The 21,462-nt window shown below is 40.7% G+C and overlaps 1 protein-coding gene across 6 annotated transcripts in view; it reads left to right on the plus strand.

The window, feature by feature from the left end:
- Nucleotides 1-21,462, plus strand: part of CUL3 (cullin 3) — a 49,850-nt gene that overhangs the window by 25,077 nt on the left and 3,311 nt on the right. For 3 of the 6 annotated variants that reach the window (XM_083442671.1, XM_083442670.1, XM_083442673.1), the window contains exons 3-14: nt 3,402-3,515; nt 4,788-4,948; nt 6,684-6,798; nt 7,781-8,009; nt 9,033-9,178; nt 10,460-10,636; nt 11,699-11,869; nt 13,241-13,348; nt 19,248-19,372; nt 19,627-19,723; nt 20,265-20,399; nt 21,136-21,204. In XM_083442671.1, coding sequence (XP_083298797.1) covers nt 3,402-3,515; nt 4,788-4,948; nt 6,684-6,798; nt 7,781-8,009; nt 9,033-9,178; nt 10,460-10,636; nt 11,699-11,869; nt 13,241-13,348; nt 19,248-19,372; nt 19,627-19,723; nt 20,265-20,399; nt 21,136-21,204 — 1,647 coding nt within the window. The remainder of the gene's footprint in view (nt 1-3,401; nt 3,516-4,787; nt 4,949-6,683; nt 6,799-7,780; nt 8,010-9,032; nt 9,179-10,459; nt 10,637-11,698; nt 11,870-13,240; nt 13,349-19,247; nt 19,373-19,626; nt 19,724-20,264; nt 20,400-21,135; nt 21,205-21,462) is intronic. The other 3 variants (XM_083442674.1, XM_083442672.1, XM_083442675.1) reach the window with 1 other exon arrangement.

Genomic DNA, 21,462 nt, shown 5'->3' on the forward strand with positions numbered 1-21,462 from the left:
TCCTCCTCCCGCTTCGCATGACAGGCGCGTTGCTCAAGGGGTGCTGCGCCTTCTCTCCCTCTGCGCAGCGCCTCTCACAGGAGAGGCGCAGCACAGAGAGGGAGAAGGCGCAGCGCCCTTCAGCGAAGCTGGAGAAGGAACAGAAGGAGACCCTTCTGTTCCTCCTCCGGCTTCGCTGGACAGGCGCGTCGCTGCCAAGCGGGAGGAGGAACAGAAGGAGACCCTTCTGTTCCTCCTCCCGCTTCGCATATCAGTCGCGTCGCTCAAGGGGCGCTGCGCCTTCTCTCTCTCTCTCTCTCTCTCTCTCTCTCTCTCTCTCTCTCTGCGCAGCGCCTCTCCTTCACAGGAGAGGCGCAGCGCAGAGAGGGAGAAGGCACAGCGCCCTTCAGCGAAGCTGGAGAAGGAACAGAAGGAGACCATTCTGTTCCTCCTCCGGCTTCCAGGACCGGCGCGTCGCTCAAGGGGTGCTGCGCCTTCTCTCCCTCTGCGCAGCGCCTCTCACAGGAGAGGTGCTGCACAGAGAGGGAGAAGGCGCAGCGCCCTTCAGCGAAGCTGGAGAAGGAACAAAAGGAGACCCTTCTGTTCCTCCTCCGGCTTCGCTGGACAGGCGCGTCGCTGCCAAGCGGGAGGAGGAACAGAAGGAGACCCTTCTGTTCCTCCTCCCGCTTCGCATATCAGTCGCGTGGCTCAAGGGGCGCTGCGCCTTCTCTCTCTCTCTCTCTCTCTCTCTCTGCGCAGCGCCTCTCCTTCACAGGAGAGGCGCAGCGCAGAGAGGGAGAAGGCGCAGCGCCCTTCAGCAAAGCTGGAGAAGGAACAGAAGGAGACCCTTCTGTTCCTCCTCCGGCTTCCAGGACCGGCGCGTCGCTCAAGGGGCGCTGCACCTTCTCTCTCTCTCTGCGTAGCGCCTCTCCTTCACAGGAGAGACGCTGCGCAGAGAGGGAGAGGGCGCAGCGCCCTTCAGCGAAGCTGGAGAAGGAACCGAAGGGTCTCCGTCTGTCCCTCCTACCGCTTCGCATGACAGGCGCGTCGCTCAAGGGGTGCTGCGCCTTCTCTCTCTCTCTGCGTAGCGCCTCTCCTTCACAGGAGTGACGCTGCGCAGAGAGGGAGAAGGCGCAGCGCCCTTCAGCGAAGCTGGAGAAGGAACAGAAGGGTCTCCGTCTGTCCCTCCTCCCGCTTCGCATGACAGGCGCGTCGCTCAAGGGGTGCTGCGCCTTCTCTCTCTCTCTGCGTAGCGCCTCTCCTTCACAGGAGAGACGCTGAGCAGAGAGGGAGAAGGCGCAGCGCCCTTCAGCGAAGCTGAACAGGCGCGTTGCTGCCAAGCGGGAGGAGGAACAGAAGGAGTCCCTTCTGTTCCTCCTCCGGCTTCGCACAACAGGCGCGTCGCTCAAGGGGCGCAGCGCCTCTCCTTCACAGGAGAGGCGCAGCGCAGAGAGGGAGAAGGCGCAGCGCCCTTCAGCGAAGCTGGAGAAGGAACAGAAGGAGACCCTTCTGTTCCTCCTCCGGCTTCCAGGACCGGCGCGTCGCGGCGGAGCCTGCATTCGCTCCATAGGACGCACACACATTTTCCCTTCATTTTTGGAGGGGAAAAAGTGCGCCCTATAGAGCGAAAAATACGGTATTTAACTTATATGCAGAATTCATCATGCGAAAGGCTGGGCTGGATGAATCCCTAACCGGAATTAAGATTGCTGGAAGAAATATCAACAACCTCAGATATGCAGATGACACAACCTTGATGGCAGAAAGTGAGGAGGAATTAAAAAACCTTTTATTGAGGGTGAAAGAGGAGAGCACAAAATATGGTCTGAAGCTCAACATCAAAAAAACGAAGATCATGGCCACTGGTCCCATCACCTCCTGGCAAATAGAAGGGGAGGAAATGGAGGCAGTGAGAGATTTTACCTTCTTGGGCTCCATGATCACTGCAGATGGTGACAGCAGCCACGAAATTAAGAGACGCCTGCTTCTTGGGAGGAAAGCAATGGCAAACCTAGATAGCATTTTAAAAAGTAGAGACATCACCTTGCCAACAAAGGTCCGTATAGTAAAAGCTATGGTTTTCCCAGTAGTGATGTATGGAAGTGAGAGCTGGACCATAAAGAAGGCTGATCGCCGAAGAATTGACGCTTTTGAATTATGGTGCTGGAGGAGACTCTTGAGAGTCCCATGGACTGCAAGAAGATCAAACGCATCCATTCTTAAGGAAATCAGCCCTGAGTGCTCACTGGAAGGACAGATCGTGAAGCTGAGGCTCCAATACTTTGGCCACCTCATGAGAAGAGAAGACTCACTGGAAAAGACCCTGATGTTGGGAAAGATGGAGGGCACAAGGAGAAGAGGACGACAGAGGACGAGATGGTTAGACAGTGTTCTCGAAGCTACAAACATGAATCTGACCAAACTGCGGGTGGCAGTGGAAGACAGAAGTGCCTGGTGTGCTCTGGTCCATGGGGTCACGAAGAGTCGGACACGACTGAACGACTAAACAACAACAACAACATGTGGGAATGTAGGAAGCTGCCTCATACCTTCTCAGACCATCTAGCTTAGTATTGTTTACTGTGACTGGCCATAGGTCTCTAGTATTCCAGAGCTACATCTTTCCCAGCCCTACCTGGAAATGGCAGTGATTAAACCTGGGATCCTTTGCATGCAAAGCATTCGCTCTACTACTTACCTGCTGAGTTAAAAATGAACAGAGGCAGGCTTCGTCAAATGCATCCAGAAGACAAAGTCAGCAATTGCCACAGAAAGAGGAGGGAGAAATCCAGAAGAGGCAGGCATCAAAAAATAAACAAGCAGGCTCCAAGAACCAACCAAGAAGGTTTCTACTCAAATCCATTTTCCATATGCCATTGTAGGAAAGAGCTGATGGCATGGTCAGTCAGCTCTTGATAAGTAAGCATGATTACTCTTCCTTTCGCATTTTGCACACATTACAAGAGAAGTCCCAGTAGCACAGCAATGCACATGACTGACTAGAGATGTTTCCTGTCCTTTCAGTAAGAAAGAAGTGTAAATGTTTGTGAGTAATATGACTTGCTGTGAGGATCACAAAATTAATTTGGTTATGCTTCTCGGAGCTTCAGGGCTAAGTGTATCATTTATCCTATATGGTAAAGCTGCCTACACTGCCAACAAAACATGATAAATTAACAAGTTTCATCTATATATTTCATTTATATACTCATGAGTCAGACTATCTGCAGACAGTACTTGTCCATTTTTTAAATGCAAAGAGCTTCCTAATAGTGGTGCGATTTGAACTGGTAGTGTGGTTATTTGGCACGTCTTTTTGCTTATTCTTATGACAGTAGCATAGCAGTATATGTAGTAGCTTTCAATAACTTGTAGTAAATAAGTTTCCTTGGTTATTTTGAAACATTCTGTTTGATTTGCAGGTGCGAGAAGATGTGCTAAATTCATTAAATAACAACTTCCTCCAAACATTAAACCAAGCATGGAATGATCATCAAACAGCAATGGTGATGATTAGAGACATTCTAATGTATATGGTAGGTAATGTCTTATTTTTCTCTCTCCCTGGAGCTAGAAGTATTTAGTCGTAAGAACAAACTTGTAGATCTTCATACTGATGGAAGAATTGGACATGATCAGTTGAAATTTTTAACTGATAGGAATGTGGAGCATACACACACTGGAGTCCACTTTTCCTCCTCAGTAGTTTCATTGGGAACGGTTCTTTTGAGAAGCTGAGATTGGAATAGAGGTTAACAAGATGTGCTTACATAATGAAAGAGAAAGGCTCATATATCGGCCTCTATGTGGGGCACCTGCATAATGCATTGTTCTAGGTATGCGGTGGAGTATCTACACCCATGCCTCCATGTGAAATCTGTTGCTATCATCTCCTGAACTAGGCTAAAGACTGCTAATGAAATGTCAAAAGATCAGGATCGATTTTTGTTGTTGTTGTCATTTATCTAGTGCGCTCTTTCAGATTTCCACTTTATTCAAATATTGTTTTGAACTGAACACAGTTTTAGATGTTTTACCCTTTACATATCATGTCTTACTCTGTATGTGGACCATATTGTCACTGGAAATTTTAATTTTTAAATGGAAAGAGCAGCTACTCTTTACCTTTACAAGGAATCCTGCAAAGCACAATTTAGGATTGGGTTCTTAGATCTGATATTTCCAGTGCCGTATGAAAACACTCTTCTACCGAGAGTGTTTGTATTATATTGTATTACATTTTTATGTCTGCTTTCATCTGAAGAGCTCTGAGGGTTTCCAAATAGTCTCTCTTCCAAGTTTTGACTAGGACCATTCCTGTTTAGGATTAGGTACCCTGAGACCATTTTATGATGCTCTCCTCTTCCTTGCAGTCAGTGTTCTCTATTATACATGTGTACATCTTTCATAACTCACGGGATAGATTTCTTTTTTCTTTGTATGTAGTCTGAGCTCTACTGTATTGGTCAGCTTTATCATCTTTCAAATGGCAAAGTTTTGATTGCATCGATTTAGGGGTATGTGTGTGTTACATGGTGATAAACACACACATGATTTGAGAGAATCTAAATGATAGTGTGTTCCAATTTATTTATTTTGCCCTGAAAATTGTAAGACAGTTGTTTTCTGCAATATAAACAATAACCACTTATAGTTATTTTGGTATCAGTTTTCAAGACAAAGTGCATTGGAGGTTGTTTTGGGGAGGGGGTGACTGAGGTATGCTCATGTAGCTGTAAGCAGTCTCTGGATAAACTGCATAAGAGTGGTATTGTAGAAAAGCCTTATTATTTATATTTTAATTTTAGGACCGTGTATATGTACAACAAAATAATGTGGAAAATGTCTACAACTTGGGATTAATTATCTTTCGAGATCAAGTTGTACGTTACGGGTGTATTAGGGATCATCTACGACAGACATTGTTGGACATGATTGCAAGGGAACGGAAAGGAGAAGTTGTGGACAGGTACAACTGCAAAAAAATAGCTTTGATATCATTCTTGCAAGACCTTTGTTTTGTGTGCATGAGTTAATCTTCCTGCTGTTGTGCTTTTGTTTGTGGTTTTTTTTTCATTTTTAATTATTAATATTGGGATATATTTTACGAGGCCATCAATAAAAATTCCCTGGGTGGCTAATACTGTTAGTACACTATATTATCAAAATCAAGATGATAACTGAAACATTTTTTAAAAAATACATGCCATCAATATATTCAGTATCCATTTCTTACCTTCTCTGCCACTGCAGTAGCTATTTGCCTCCCCCATCCCCCAAATTCCTTACCATTTTAAAAACAATTTGAAACTTGATTTTATTTTGGCTGCAGGTTGCCCATTGGCATTTTATGAATATATGGCTGTATATACCAGTTATTCAACATTCTCCTCTTTTGGAGTGTTTAGGGAGCTTCATTCTCAACACATCTTTGCTTGTAAACAAATTGTTCTTCTGACACAGTTACAGAGTGTTACAATGTTGGAGCTCTAGTAGCTATTAACACTTTGTTAGTAATTTAAAATGTGTCCACAGTATTTCAACTTGGCCAACTCCACATTGCTACACAACCCTAAAGGCTGTATTCAGAGTAGTGCTGTGTGACCCATTCTGTTGGCACAAGTATATCTGCTTGCACAGTGGAACTTCCCTTCTGTGTACTCCCAAATCTATTCCAGGGGTTCCCTCAACACTCTGGAGTAGATATGGGATTGGTATATACTGGAGATGGGGGAAGAGTTTTGTTGTGCAGGCATAAATCCTTGTGCTAATGGAATGAGTTCATTGGATATTGCCCTTAATGCTTATCAAGATATTGATATCTACAAATTTACACAGATAAGCTAGTGTGATGTTCCTATTCCGATTTCATAATTTAGTTATTTTCCTGTACAAAATTGCATACCGACTGGTTGCTATGACTATTAAATTATTATTATTTTCAGCTGAGGAGTTTCTAGAAATGGAGAAAGTTGTGAAATTAGGGGATTGGTGTGTGTGTTTTTGTGCACTTGAGAACACTGAATAAGATCAGTGACTTAAAGATGAAGTACCTAAAAATTTTCAGAAGAGCCAGTAAAGGAACTTTTATAATCTTGTCTAAAACAATTGGTTCTAAACAATCCCCTTACTCAGAATAATACATAACATTTGCATACACTCTCAGTGATCCTCTTAAAGTCTGTAAAACAGGCCATTGCCTGCATATTGCAGATGGCGGTGAGGATAAGGGAAGGTATCTAATTCCACCTAGTGAATTCATGGCAGCTAGAATGATAGTATTTATGACTTCATGGTTCATGGTTCAGTCTCTTCAAAACCTAATTATACCAGATCTAAATGGAGACAACCAGAAATCATTATAGCTAGGAAATCAAGTTGAGCAGCCTATCAGTTCTGAGTAAACCTGGTGTCACTATAGTCTCCAAAGAGCCCACCAAAGGAGGGATTCCTTAAACTGCCTCTTGAAGTTCAGCAGCAATACACATTTTTGGTATCTCTGCATGGGGTTAACTACTATAATCTCAGAGTAAGAGTGGAGAAGTCTCTTCTTTGTTCTCTTCTAATTCTTACATCCTTTATGAGAGGGACTTGCATTGATCGCTGAGGGTGGAAATTATATGAGGATGTTTTGTTGAATGACTGAAAATTCTACTTCTGCTAAAATATATCTAATCTCTACATCTGATTTAATATTTTGACAGAGGAGCAATCAGAAATGCTTGTCAGATGTTAATGATTCTAGGCCTTGAAGGAAGATCTGTCTATGAAGAAGATTTTGAAGCCCCATTTTTAGAGATGTCAGCAGAATTCTTTCAGGTACAAAATATGTTTCAAGTGTATGTGACGTTAACTGTTTATTGGTGTTAATCTGTTTAATGAATTTGTTTGGAATTACTTGCAAGTAATCTTTCTAATCATTCCCCCCCCCCCCCGTATAAGGTTTTCAATTGTAGATATTGACTGCTATGCTGCTTAAAGATTCACTGTCCCAAACATCTAGCAAAAATAAAATGTTATTTGGAAACTAGGAAAACTTGGTTGTATCCAATGCTGGTTATACATAAGCAGAATGGACTTCCACTTATGCAGTGCAACTTTGTCTTCCTCTTCTCCTCCCTGAAACGCTTTTTGTGCCCTCAAAATCTGCTCTGGCAGGTAGGGTAGGGGCCCTCCAGAGCATAATTTGGGCTTCAGTGGGAAAGAAGAAGGCGATGTCTCACACTCTCTATATATCATACAGATGGTGTTCTTCTTGCACATGGCATCTTTTCATCTCTGCCGCTTTTCAGTGGGAGCCCCCTTCCATGCATACACTCAGATTCGGGGGGGGGGGGCTGTCCTTTGGAGTGGAATCCCATAAAGTGCAAGATGCTCCAATTCCAAAGAAAGATAAATATTGCTTCATCCACAGTCCACATAGACACTGGTGCGCAGATGGTGGTGGGAGTGAATCCCAACCAATATCCACAAGCCTGTATTACTGGGTTCTAAACTAGCAAGTATCACTAATTAGGGGGCATGTTTAGAGCTGATGTAGCATAGCTGAATTATAAATTGGGAAATTCCTACTTCAAATCCTGCCTGTGTCATGGACATGAGGCCAAGCCCCATCCTTTAATCCTCATCGCATACTGTAATATATGAATAATAATACAGGGTTGATGTATGGATTACATCAAGGTAATAGGTATGAAGCCTTATTTCAATTAAAAATGTTTATAGTGGGGGAGTGCATCTGTAGCAATTCTTTCAGAATATTATAGTATCACATGGCGTGCTCTGCTTTGTTCCAATACAGATGGAGAGCCAGAAGTTTTTAGCAGAAAATAGTGCTTCAGTTTATATCAAGAAAGTAGAAGCTAGAATTAATGAAGAAATAGAACGTGTGATGCACTGCCTTGATAAATCAACTGAAGAGCCAATTGTAAAAGTTGTTGAGAGAGAGCTTATTTCCAAGCATATGAAGACTATAGTGGAAATGGAGAATTCTGGTCTAGTTCACATGCTAAAAAATGGAAAAACAGAAGGTAAATCCAGATTATGCTGCTTATAGGCACTGAAGTAGTTTATAAGCATGAAGTGTACTACTAAATATTTCTTAATATTTATTCCTTTTTGTTAGAATATCTATATTCCTTAGAGATTTCTCTTGAAATATGAAGTGATACATATACTGGGGGAAAACTGTGTTTTCCATTCCCTCAGTAGCGTTATTCTATCTAAAGCTGCCTAAAGAATAATTATTGTGACTAAGCTATGCATACTTCCTACATGTCCAAAGATTTTGTAAGAAATGCCATTTTATTTTAGAAAACTATAATGTCTGCCCCTCATCAATGTTTACTAATGTAAACTTTTTGCTTTGCGTAGTTCCATTAGCAGATTTGTATTAGTGTGTGCTCTGTATGCTTGTGATTGTAACTAATGAGTGAGATGGTAGCTCACCTGAAATGAGTTTCAGCTCAGTTCATTCCTTGCAACAGCAATAAAATGTTATGTATCTCCAAGAAAATTTTTAATAGTTTATGTGGTATTCATGCTTGTTTATTGTGATCAACCAAATTCTAGTTAAATATATTTATATTTACCAATCCTAGTTTAAAAGCCAATGGTCACTTAGCATAACATAGCATTAGGATTCATTAGGGTTTTTAATTTGTAATCTGGCATTAGTTTTACTATATTTTGTTGTTGAATTGGACACTCTGCGCTGATAATTTTTTTAAAATTTAAATTTTAAACATTTATAGCTCTTATATTCAAAGACACTCAATGTGCCATACTGCTGCAGCAAATCACCATAATGATTTTATTATTTAAAATAATATAGCATCCAAAAGGTGAAGAACAGAAATTAAGGTAACATTTAGGACAGGTCTGTTGTGTCTGCTATTCCAGGACAGAAGGAAGTGTTCTCACAATGAGACTTCATGTTAAAATATGAGTTGACAAAAATTTGAGAACACTTATTCTGTTCATCTGCTGTCTTGTGATAGAAATACCATGTTGGTAGTAGTTAATATACTTCCTCCCCCCCTCCCCCATTGCAGATCTTGCTTGTATGTACAAGCTGTTCAGCCGTGTGCCGAATGGTCTTAAGACAATGTGTGAGTGTATGAGCTCCTACCTCCGAGAGCAAGGTAAAGCTCTTGTATCTGAAGAAGGAGAAGGAAAGAACCCAGTTGACTATATTCAGGTAATTAAACCATACATTTCTCATTTGCCCATCTTAATTGAACTTCAGATCTGGCTGCTCTTCTGCCACTGGTGGACTTGCCACAAGAAAGGGCAAACTTTGCTTGACTCCTTTCTTATCCCTGTAGAACTGACAAGACCCAAACCTTCAACATTTCTCAGGACAGACAAAAAAAAAATCACCTGCAGCAGCTAAAGCAGCTAGAATAGAAGCAAAGGAAACCCCACACATGAGAGTCCATTTGTAAAGATCACACCTCTTAGCAAACAGGTGGACATCATCCTTCTAAAGCAAGTGGGGCAAGTCCCAAGAGATCGCTTGTTGACAAAGGGCTACACCAGCCCACTAAAACGCCACCTCGGCAATTTCAGCCCTGATCTTCTTTAAGCCATCTGAAGCACCTTGGAATCCTGGGGCCCCGCCTACATACTCCTAGGCAGCATCCTCACCCAAGTCACCTTGGTCTTAGGGAAGATATTCAGGATTTCATTGAAATTGCCCAGTGATCATTGAAATCGACTACACTCCCAGAACCTTCCCCAAATCATGCTTCCCCAAGGGTAGAACCAAAATACAGAGCGGTGAAGAGCACTTTGCTATGCCCTAGAAACCATGGCACCAAGACCCAAACTGTTGAATGTTTGAATTCTAGGGAAGAGCCAGGACATGCTGCTGCCATTCACTTCACAGTCAAGTATGTGAGGCTGTTGCCTGTGACTTGGACCTCCAGGAGCAAATACAACCATAATGAAAAAGAGTTGGTGGTGGTAGTTGCAAGATGGTGCTTGAGGTTATACAGGATGCATGTGAAAACCCTGGTAACATCCTCTTGCTAGCTGTCCTCTGCACTTGAGAAAGAAATGTATATTAACAATGGATTTTCTTTCCCATTTAAAATACCAGGTTTTTCTAGCTTAACCTAATGTCAAGTAAAGTGTTCTAGACACTTTGAAGCAATGAGCAAATAGTTTTCAGTCCTATAACCTCACAATGGATGTGATTTCCATACAACATACAGTAGAAACCTGTAATATAAAAATATTTGAAATAAAAAATAAAAATAAAAAAAAATGTCCAGTAGCACCTTAGAGACCAACTAAGTTTGTTTTGGGTATAAGCTTTTGTGTGCATGCACATTTCTTCAGATACCTGAAAGCTTATACCCAGAACAAACTTAGTTGGTCTCTAAGGTACTACTGGACAATTTTTTAATTTATTTTGACTGTGTTGGACCAACACGGCTTCCTACCTGAAAATAAAAATATTCTTTATTTTTCTAAGGGTTTACTGGATTTGAAGAGTAGGTTTGATCGCTTCCTTCAAGAATCTTTCAATAACGACAGGCTCTTCAAACAAACCATTGCGGGTGACTTTGAGTATTTCCTCAACCTTAACTCTAGGTCTCCAGAGTACCTCTCATTATTTATTGATGACAAGTTAAAAAAAGGAGTCAAGGGAGTAAGTATATTTTCAGTTACAACTATCCAAATTTGTGACAAAACAGCAACATATATTTATGCAAACTTCTGTTCTCTTACGGTCCTGAAAGTATACTGTTTTAACTTTCAAAATGCAATAAGCAGTGCAGTTGACTGAACAAATTATATGTGCTTGTCAGAATCTTTTGCAACTGCATGAACTATATATATGTGTAAATAAAGAGAGAACTGAATAATTCTTGATTGACTTAACCACTGTTAGTCGTAGTTGTTTTTAGAATGATAATGCTGATAATTATTGACATTTAAAAATGACCTATGTAAAAAGGAAAGTGTTACTGGTGGCAGTGTCAGAAGTACCGTATTTTTTGCTCTATAGGACTCATTTTTCCCTCCTAAAAAGTAAGGGGAAATGTGTGTGCGTCTTTTGGAGCGAATGCAGACTGCGCAGGTATCACAGAAGCCAGAACAGCAAGAGGAATCGCTCCGCAGCGATCCCTCTTGCTGTTCTGGCTTTTGAGATTCAGAATATTTTTTTTCTTGTTTCCATCCTCCAAAAACTAGGTGTGTCTTATGGTCTGGTGCGTCTTATAGAGCGAAAAATACGGTACTAATGTATGTGTTCTGGTGGGTCTTGCACAGCAATACATCTCCAGCTTACAGTATGATACCTTCAAGTTCTTTGTAGTTTAGCATGCTAACCATGTAATCAGATTGCTGCCCCCCCCCCAGCAAAATATGTTCCCATTTAGTACTTGAACTTTTGTGCCCTAACAAGTTACTGTTGCACCAAAAACTTGAAGTCCATGCCTTCGTACGTTTGAAGATATGTCTCCCATTCCCACTTAGTGTTTTATCACAGTGAATCACAGACAGTGTTATTTTGTGAAGTGTGAAGCTGCCCTGAGAAGGCTGTGGCTGCCATGCTACACACTACCTGAGCGGAGCAGGATTTATTTCTGAGTAAAAATGCATTGATTGTGCTGTCAGTGTTTCTTAATTAATAGGATTTTGTGGGCAAAATCTCTAGCGATGGAGATTGGTAGCATTTGGTTGAAAAATAATGTTTTTGTCTTTACAGCTAACTGAGCAAGAAGTAGAGACTATATTGGACAAGGCAATGGTTTTGTTTAGGTTTATGCAAGAGAAGGATGTTTTTGAACGATACTATAAACAGCACTTGGCAAGGAGGCTTCTAACAAACAAAAGTGTTTCAGATGACTCTGAGAAAAACATGATATCTAAGCTAAAGGTAAAGTTAGTCCCTGCAATCTTTTACTTAGTGACTGTTTCCCTTTGTTACTGGTTTCAGTCCAACATTCAGTTGTCATAATTTTAGCTAATGTGGGATCATTGCAGTATGCTATATTTCTAAATACTAAAGGTAGGGCAATAAAAAAATTTCATTGCCAGCAAAAGTCTATTCATACTGTTTTTAAAACTTAAAACTGCAGTATTTGGAACTGCAGTCGATTTTCTGCCAGAAAGCTTGAAAAGCAGGGAGGAGTTGAAGAGGATAGAATAAGAAGAGAAGAGTTTGGATTTGATACCCCGCCTTTCACTCCCCTTCAGGAGTCTCAAAGCGGCTAACATTCTCCTTTCCCTTCCTCCCCCTCAACAAAATAAAGCAGGTAATGTCAATTTTCCCTGTTCACAGATTTTCTGGAACCTCTGGTGCATGGCAAAAGGTTCCTCCCCATTCTCCATCTAAGCTATAGTCCTCTTCCTTATTTTCACAACAAAGTGAATACTTACCTGCTATTCCTTCTTGGAGAAGGATTGAAAAACACCCCACCCTAACCTTCCAATCCATCTTTTCCTCTTCTTTACCCTCCTAAAAAAAGCACTTCATATAATGTGCTTCTTTGGATAGTACAGCTGGAACTAAACTGGGATTTGAAGAATGCAACTGGGTAGAAATTTATAATTAATTTGAAATCATTTATATCCTGCTTTTCCTCTCAAGACATACACAAATAAATAAAAAAACGGGTTCAAGCCAGTATACAAAGGCATGTGACTCTGTATGCTGACCTGAACCCGTTTTTTCTATTTGTGTATGTTCCTATACAGTGGGTTCTTTATTTTTGTGTTTCCTCTTAAGACAGAGTGGTATTTAATAAAAACAGAAACCCAACAATATAAAACAATAGGAGATAGCACGTCATTCAGAATATCTTGGAAGGCTCTAAAGCCTGATTCAAAAGTTGTAACTTTCCTCCTAAACATAAAGAATAAGGAAGACATATTTTGTTATATTTTTTAAAAGATTGGGACAGCAGGTTCTTCTGTTCATTTACAGAACAACTTTTTTCCCTCCCCCAACCTGGTGTATGGTGTAGTAGTAGTAGTAATATATTTATATCCTGCCCATAAACCATTAAAATCATGACATACTTTTGCATTAATAGCACAACATTTTGAGGTAAACATTTTGGGATGTTTTCTACTGTTGGAACTGATGTTTGGAATCAAACAGAATGTGTTTTGCTTTTTCATATCTTTAACAAGTTCAAACATATTCTCTATATTTTGTAATGCTCTGGTTCCAAGTATGTGGCCTGAAAAAATATATATAATGGCATATATAATTTTAAAAGAATTCTTCTCTTCTTTTTTATAGACTGAATGTGGATGTCAATTCACATCAAAACTGGAAGGAATGTTCAGGGATATGAGCATCTCAAACACAACAATGGATGAATTTAGGCAACATCTACAGGCAACAGGGGTAAGAAGCTAACTGCTGACTTGATCTGAACACTAATTTCAGTTATTCTAACAAAGTTTTTGAGTGAAACACCTTTCTGAATAAAATACTGCTTTTTATTTAATTATTTTTAAATTATTTTAGATTAATGGGTTATCTTTTTGCAAGCTAGCAGCCAAAGCAGTTTAACAATTAAAAAAAAACCAGTAAAGTATTCAGCACTGTAAAATACAAAGCAGCAGCAAGATAAAACAGCAACATGTGAACTCAAATAAGAGAGCAGCTAGTAAATAAATTAGTATTTTTTCCAGCAGAAAACTAAAGCTGTATCTTAATTACCGTATTTTTTGCTCTATAGGACGCACCTAGTTTTTACAGGAGGAAAACAAGTAAAAAATATTCTGAATCAAATCAGTGTCGGGGCTGAAGGAGGAAGCCCGGGGTTTCCCCATAAAGCCCCGGCATCCCCAAGCTAGAACAGCGAGGCGCTGCGCAGCGTTCCGTCTTGCTGTTCTGGCTTCAGGGACAGGCTTTCAAGCCTCCGCAGGACAGCGGGGTGCCTTCACCCCGCTGCCCTGCGGAGGCTTTGTGCAGCTAACCCTGAAGCCTTTGGAGTGCAGCGGGACCTCGCGCTGTGCTCCAAAGGCTTCAGGCGGCTATCCCTGAAGCCTGGAGAGTGGGAGGGGTCGGTGCGCACCGACCCCTCTCGTTCTCCAGGCTTCAGTGAAAGCAACGCGTAGCCTCCGGAGCATGGAGGGAGTGCTCCCTCTGCACTTTGGAGGCTTCATGTTGCTTTCGCTGAAGCCAAGGAGCCTGCATTCGCAAGGACGCAGTTCCCCTTCATTTTTGGAGGGGGAAAAGTGTGTCCTATAGAACGAAAAATACGGTAGGTCAACTACTGAAAGCCCAGAAAAATAGTACAATCTTTGTTGGGTTCCTGAAATATGCAATAAAGGTTGCAGGTGGGTCTTCTTGGGAAATGTGTTCCAAAATTGGAGTACAACCAGAGAAAACGTCATCTTCCTGGGATCACCTTGTGCAGGCAGATGTGCCAAGAGAATGGCTTCCAGTTAAGGTTATATTCAGAGGGCAGCAAGCAGTCTTTCTGATAACCAGAGTATTAATGACAGGTTATTTTTCTATTTTTCTATTAAGGGCTGTTGACCTACAGAAAAAAGTCTATGGTGGAGCACATACCAGAGTGAATTCTTGTATTGCTAATTGGGTTGTTTTACAGGTTCTTAATTATATTATACACAATAGATAGAGTAGATAGATAGATAGATAGATAGATAGATAGATAGATAGTACTGCCAAGGAAGATGGTTCTGGGATATTACCCTCTTGAGAAGCTCTGGCTACTCAGGTTGGGATCCATTGCTTAACAGGAGCAATATAACCATCCCTGCAGAGAGAAGCAGGTAAAAGCTGTTTGACACTGGAACAAACTCCCTCGGGAGGTTGTAGACTCTCCTTCCTTGGAGGTTTTTCAGCAGAGATTGGATGACCATATGTCCTGGATGCTTTAATTGAGATTCCTGCATTGCAAGGAGTTAAACTAGATAACCCGGAGTCCCTTACAACTCTACAATTCTATGAGGACACCTGCTCCTTTCAAGGAATGGATGAATGGAAATAGATATTTCCAACATTTTATAAAGTAGGTGACACCAGTCACCGGGCTCTGTGTGAGCAACTTGTTCCAGGTAAAAACTGGGTTAGCATGCTTACTTTGAAGTAACTCCTCCCAAATATTGCTAGCGGGTGGGAGTGTCTTATCTTTTCTGCTATTCTCAGCACAGAGCATTACCTCGCTGGTGAAGAGTCCATAGAAAAGTTGGGAGGCTGATGAAATTAAGTAGGGGGCTGTAGGTTTTAGTTTGGGGCTTTGAAGGTTAAAACCAACACATCGAGCTGCATCTAGAAATAAACTAGGAATCGCTGGAGTTAAGAAGTAATGCAATATTCTCACAGTGCCAAGCTCCTTTCAGCAGCTTTACTGCTGTCTTCCAAACCAGCTGAAGTTTTTAATCACCTTTCAAAGGTAACCCCAAATACAACACAGTACTTGATTCAAAAGTCACACACTTCTGTAGGAAAAAATATGTCCAAACTTCCAGTCAGGACTCCACTACCACTTCCTGAGGCAAGGAATTAATCCTTGGTGTCTTTGCACCTTGTTCTGCCTGTAATAAAGTCTCCTTGGGAAATGGGTACATTCTGTAAATAAATCCTTACTCTGAATAAATCCTCTTTATCCCAATTACAGGCATTTAGAGTAATAATATATTCATCATTACCTCCCCAGTTTGGGAGTGAGTCATTTTGTGTCCCTGCTGTTTTTCTTGGATGTAGTAGCCATTTCTCAGGTTTCCTCTGGGGAATTGTAGATCTCTTTGGCTTCTTTCAACAAGCACAGAAAGTACCATCAAAAATTGGATGCCCATTTAAATAATTTCATCATTCTTTTGTGGGCCTGCAATTGGAACACAACTTAAATTCTTTAACAAATCAGATAGAACAACAATTCAGTAAATTTTATATTGTTCCTTGGTAATTACCCAGCATTTGTTAAAATCATTGAACACTTTTGCATTTATAAACTGACATTGATTTAGATTTCAGTGTAGACAGAGTTATGAAAGTATATGAACTGGCTTTACCTTGATTTTTCATTTTATCAGCATTTCATTTTGTATTCAGCTTACTGACTTTAAATACATATGTGAATAGAATTGAACTGATTTTGTGTTGGTTCTTTGCTTTGTGTATGCAATTTCAGCTATTCCTCTTCCGCCCTGCTCTGTTTATAGTTTTGGATCATTGTTTTTTCTTCTTTCCCATTTGTTCTCTAGTAATTAGACACGACTGATTTCCCTCCTGCCACTTGCTCCCCAAGGGAAGCAGCAGCAGAGAGAGAGCTGTGCTGGGCATTATTACGACAAGCTGCATATATAACTCTTTCGTTCTCTTTTATATTAAGGACAGAGACCTGTACTCGGGTCTAAAAAGTTATTTGTCCATTTCCTATAAATTCAGCAGCTTTGTATGTATTGTGCATATTGAGGAGGAAAATTGAAATTTTCCTTTATGTAATTTATTTTGCAATTTTTACCGCTGTACATCGGTAAAGGGGGGGGGGGTGAGAGCTCTGTGCAGGAAGGCAACAGAGGAGAGGAAGCTGGTGGTGAGAATTAACAGAAGAGGAATATTAGTTAAGTTCAGTTATAGGGACTTAGGCTGGGTTTCAGTAAGGGATGAAGTATTGGAAAAGGGAAAGACCAACATCACTACTGCAGCTTGCAAAGCAAAGTGTGGCAGAAGGTGAGAGCTGCAAAACTGGCAATGCCAGCCCTAGGAAGCAAGATTTCTGTAGTGGTGCGTAGGTGAAGGGTTTGAAGGAGGAAAAGATTGTCGGGTGATTGCTTTCTGGGTGCTGGAGCAAGAAAAGGGGAAACAACAAATTGGGATCAGATGAGAGAGGATAGTGCGTGGGATAATCCTAGGAGTGACCACCAAAAAACTGAGGATTGTATACAAATGGATAAACTGGATGTGAGACTCTTTGGAGGATGAATTATGAGGCCAGTGCTTTATTCTGGCTCCCACAGAATCATGGGGCTTCCTTTATTTTAAGGACAAAGGAAAACAGACACGCAGTACACAGGGATTTCCTTCATCACCCATCCCCACCAGCACCTGCTAGCTTTGGGATCTTGTAGCTGTAACACTAAAAGGGAGATGGTGTGATCCCAACAAGAGAAGCCATCTTCAGGACAGCCATGTTTTCATTGCATAGTACTAATGGCAATTCTGCCTTCTGAGTTCCACAAGAGGTCAATATTTGTAGTATTGCACTGTGGAAATTGTAACATTTGTGAGGCAGTAAATTGATGGCCAGTTAGAGCCCTTTCTAGAATACAGTGGTACCTTGGGTTACATAAGCTTCAGGTTACATACGCTTCAGGTTACAGACTCCGCTAACCCAGAAATAGTATTTCAGGTTAAGAACTTTGCTTAGGATAAGAACAGAAATTGTGCTCCAGTGGCAGCAGGAGGCCCCATTAGCTAAAGTGGTGCTTCAGGTTAAGAACAGTTTCAGGTTAAGAACAGACCTCCGGAACGAATTAAGTACTTAACCCGAGGAACCACTGTATGTGCTACTTTTTGATTGAAGAAACATTTTGAATCTTAAAAACAAAATCTGTTAACTGAACTGCTTCACCAGCAGGTGGCACACACCTGCTTTTTGTTATTAAAATAATGAAATATAATTAAACTTCTGGTAGTATTTTTGTGAGCGCTGTGACCTTTTGTAGTTCATGCATTAAAAAAATAAAAGCATCTTGTGTCATCAGAGTTTTAATTTTCAGAATTAAGCTGTCTGTAACAGCTTAGCTCATTGGATCAAATTGACTTTTGTTACCTGATATTAGGACCTATTGATAACATCATTTTAAGGACTGTTTGGTTAAAGACCAAAATAAATGACCTGTAAAATCGGGCTAATAGCTGAGAGGGCATATTTAAATTGGGGAAACGGTGCAAGGAAAGGGTTAAACCTCCCCCTCCCTCCAACCTCAGGATCATATTGCAGTTGTCCCCCCCACCTCCACCCCCATATCATTTCTAAATAAATTAGAGATTGCTTACATCTCCCATCTTTCAATGTCTCATCTACATAGGCTCTCAAATTATAATTTTGTAGCATGTCAAAACAAATACTGTACTGGAATTATAATTAGATCAGAATATTGACTGTAAAACCTAAGCTTGTTTATATTAAAAAAGTATTAAGAATATAAAGAGCCCTGCTGGATCAAACCAAGGACGCAACTGCTTCCAATAGTGCCCTCTCCTCCCTCCCCCCCCCCCCCCGGATGCTCCCAAAGGGGCCCTCAAGCATGAAGGTATTAGGCTTCCTCTATTCTTAGTCCTTAGCTTCTTGAACTCAAAGCTATGCTGCCTCAAAATCGAGGCCTCTGAATATGTTCAACTATCCTGGCATATGAAACAATTAACAATTAGTTTCAATAACTATTTAAAGAATATTTAATTTCAGTAACCTGCCAAATATTAAGCAATTGTCAGAAGATCAAAGCACCTGCAGAATGAGTGTACTGATAGATGTAAACAGTAAATAAAAGACTTAGCAGTCTTCAAAAGTGGCAGCAGTAATATGAAACAGAGAAAGTGCTGATATGCATAAATGTAGTTCTGTTAACCTCAGCCAACATGGGGACAGCATAAGTGATCCTCAGATCATTTCCCCCTCCATCCCCCAAATAATCCATGCCAAGGGTTTCCATATGCTTTTCCATATGCGCGCACTCTCTCTCTCTCTGCACTATACACACACACGTGTGTGTGTGTGTGTGTTGAAATGATGGGAATTGTGGTTCAGAGGGCAAAGGGTTCCTCACATTAGTTCTATGATTTCCTCAGTTAGCCTTTGCAGCAGTTCAGAATAGCAACTTTTTATGATCGGATAAGCACTTTCTCTCTGTTTTGGCCTTGGGTAAATCCTTCAGTTCATGCCTGTCTTGGCCTCCATCTGGTTAAGTACCTATAGAATGTACACTACATCCTTCTACTACTACTTTCATACTACTTTCACTACATCCTTCACTGACACTCTCCTCCCACCAGAAAACCTCTCGATTATCTCCATGTGTCTGGGTTGCCCTCCTATACCCTTCTGCATTTCATAGAAAGTGTAAAGTCTCCTGCTTCCACCTAAGGCTCACTTTGCACATACAAGTTTTTCTGCTGTACTCTACACCCTTGAATACCAGCTTCTAATTAGTTTGTTTAATGAAATTAAGGCAGCCACTTCTGTCTTGAATAGCAAGCTATGTTATTTCCTGCCATGTGGAAGACAAAAAAACAACAACAAATGTTTGTCTTTGTATTCATGCAGGTCTCATTAGGTGGTGTTGATCTGACAGTGCGGGTTCTCACAACAGGCTACTGGCCTACTCAGTCGGCCACACCAAAGTGCAACATTCCCCCAGCCCCCAGACATGCTTTTGAAATATTTAGGAGGTAAGGAATGGTTAAGATTATTTGTGTGAATGGTTAGTGGAATGATGTGTTTTTAAAAAAAGAAAGAAGATACAGCTAATGGCCAGATAATCTGCATGCATTAAATGCTTCTTTATATGCATGCAGTTGAAGCTTGCTTGCCATGTTATCAGTCACAAAGTAGTAATCTTCTATATTGATATAGAAGAAGCTCTTGCTTCCATAGTTAAAAGTATAGATGATCAAATGGCCATTCAACTTCTTGAATTTTGTAGATTTTATTTAGCCAAACATAGTGGAAGGCAGCTGACACTCCAGCATCATATGGGCTCTGCAGATCTCAATGCCACCTTCTATGGTCCTGTTAAAAAGGTAAGAGCTGTGTCTGTAAACATATTATTGCTTTGAATTGTGCCTTCAGCTATTGTGAACTTGGAAATAAAATTCAGTTCCACATACATTTCAGTATTTCATATATAAGCTCATGTTAACAATACTTACGACTTTTAATATATATAGTCAGCTGTGTGTGTGTGTGTGTGTGTGTGTGTGTGTGTGTGTGTAATATCTATACACACCCACACCCCATCTAGCACTGCAAATTTCCCAGAATAGCACTCTCTGAAAATATATATATTTTCATCTTTTCATCTTTCTGGCAGGCTTCCTTTGCTTCTGGCTCTCAGTGGAATTAAAGTTCACTTTGAGAAGCTGTGGGGTATCAGAAGCTGTGGTTATATAAACTGGGATAAAACGGAATGAGTATCTCAAAACGAAAATCTTTGCTTTGTATTTACAAGCAGATGAGTCAGATCATGACTTATACCTTATAGTAAGTACATAGAAAGCTGAAAGAAGGAGCATAACATAATGTTCCGAGAATGATTTTTGACTTTTTTGAAAATTAAAACAGGAAGATGGCTCAGAGGTTGGTGTAGGAGGCGCCCAAGTAACTGGCTCTAACACACGGAAGCACATATTGCAAGTCTCCACTTTCCAGATGACGATACTAATGCTCTTTAACAACAGAGAAAAATACACTTTTGAGGTATGAGCTTTGACTTTCTCTGCTAGCTGTAAAATTTTTATCTCCCAAATATGCATTCATCTTCCTCTACCGTATGGAGAAGAGGGATTATTCATCCCTTTGAGCCATTTGTACAGGAAGTTCTTGAACTATTGGTATATGAGGCTGCTAACACTTTTACAGTATTTTGGAATCTTATTGGTCCTCATCCAGGAATACCCTCACTTGTTAGTGAAAGTCTGAGATTGTATCATTCATTATATACTTAAATACTTCTTGGGTTCAGCTCTAAAAATAATTTATATGTTTCAAAGCCCTGTGATTCAAGGAAGATTTTAAAATTCCTTTGAATTGTGTTGGGTGAAACTCAAGTGTTGGAAGCCCAAATATATTTATTTACAGTATTTACTGATAGTAATCACATCTTTTTCATGGTGTGTACTCATTTTTTACTTGCCATGTAATGATGTGGAAAACAAATCCTTAGTTACCATCTTGCCACCATGTGTGTGTGACAGTAGTACTTAAGTGAAAGTATTCTTTAAGTGTCACCACACAAGGTGAATTGATGCATTGTGAAATTAAACAAAATCAAGCAGCCTGAATGTTAACAGTTTGTGGACAGGAAGTCTAGTTGCTACTTCCCCTTAAAACTATATTTAAATCAAAGGAAATGCAATCCTGTAATCAAGCAATTACCATTCTTTTCTAGTTTGATGTTTTAATATATTTTGTAAAAAATCTTGTTCTTATATAGACACTAATTGCTGAGCACCATGTTCAAGTGACAAGAGTATTTCCTGGACGGGAACGCTTAAGTCTGCAGGTGCAGGAATTGCATTTTTGAATGCTCCCCCCACATTTAAAAAGAAAAATCCTTACATGTAGAAAATGAGGGAATCTGGGAAGGGTTTCTAGCAGCCTTTTTTCAGTGCTTCTTTATAGTAAGGAAGCCTTTTACAAGGAACTCTCACTACTTCCTATCTCCTACCTGGAGTCTGAAGTGGTATAGTTCAGAGGGACTCTTCAGCACACCTGTGCCAAGAGGGAAGGGCCATGGCTCAGTGGTAGAACACATTCCTTT

This window comes from Podarcis tiliguerta (assembly GCF_965153285.1).
Source record: "Podarcis tiliguerta genome assembly, chromosome: 5".
Taxonomy (NCBI): domain Eukaryota; kingdom Metazoa; phylum Chordata; class Lepidosauria; order Squamata; family Lacertidae; genus Podarcis; species Podarcis tiliguerta.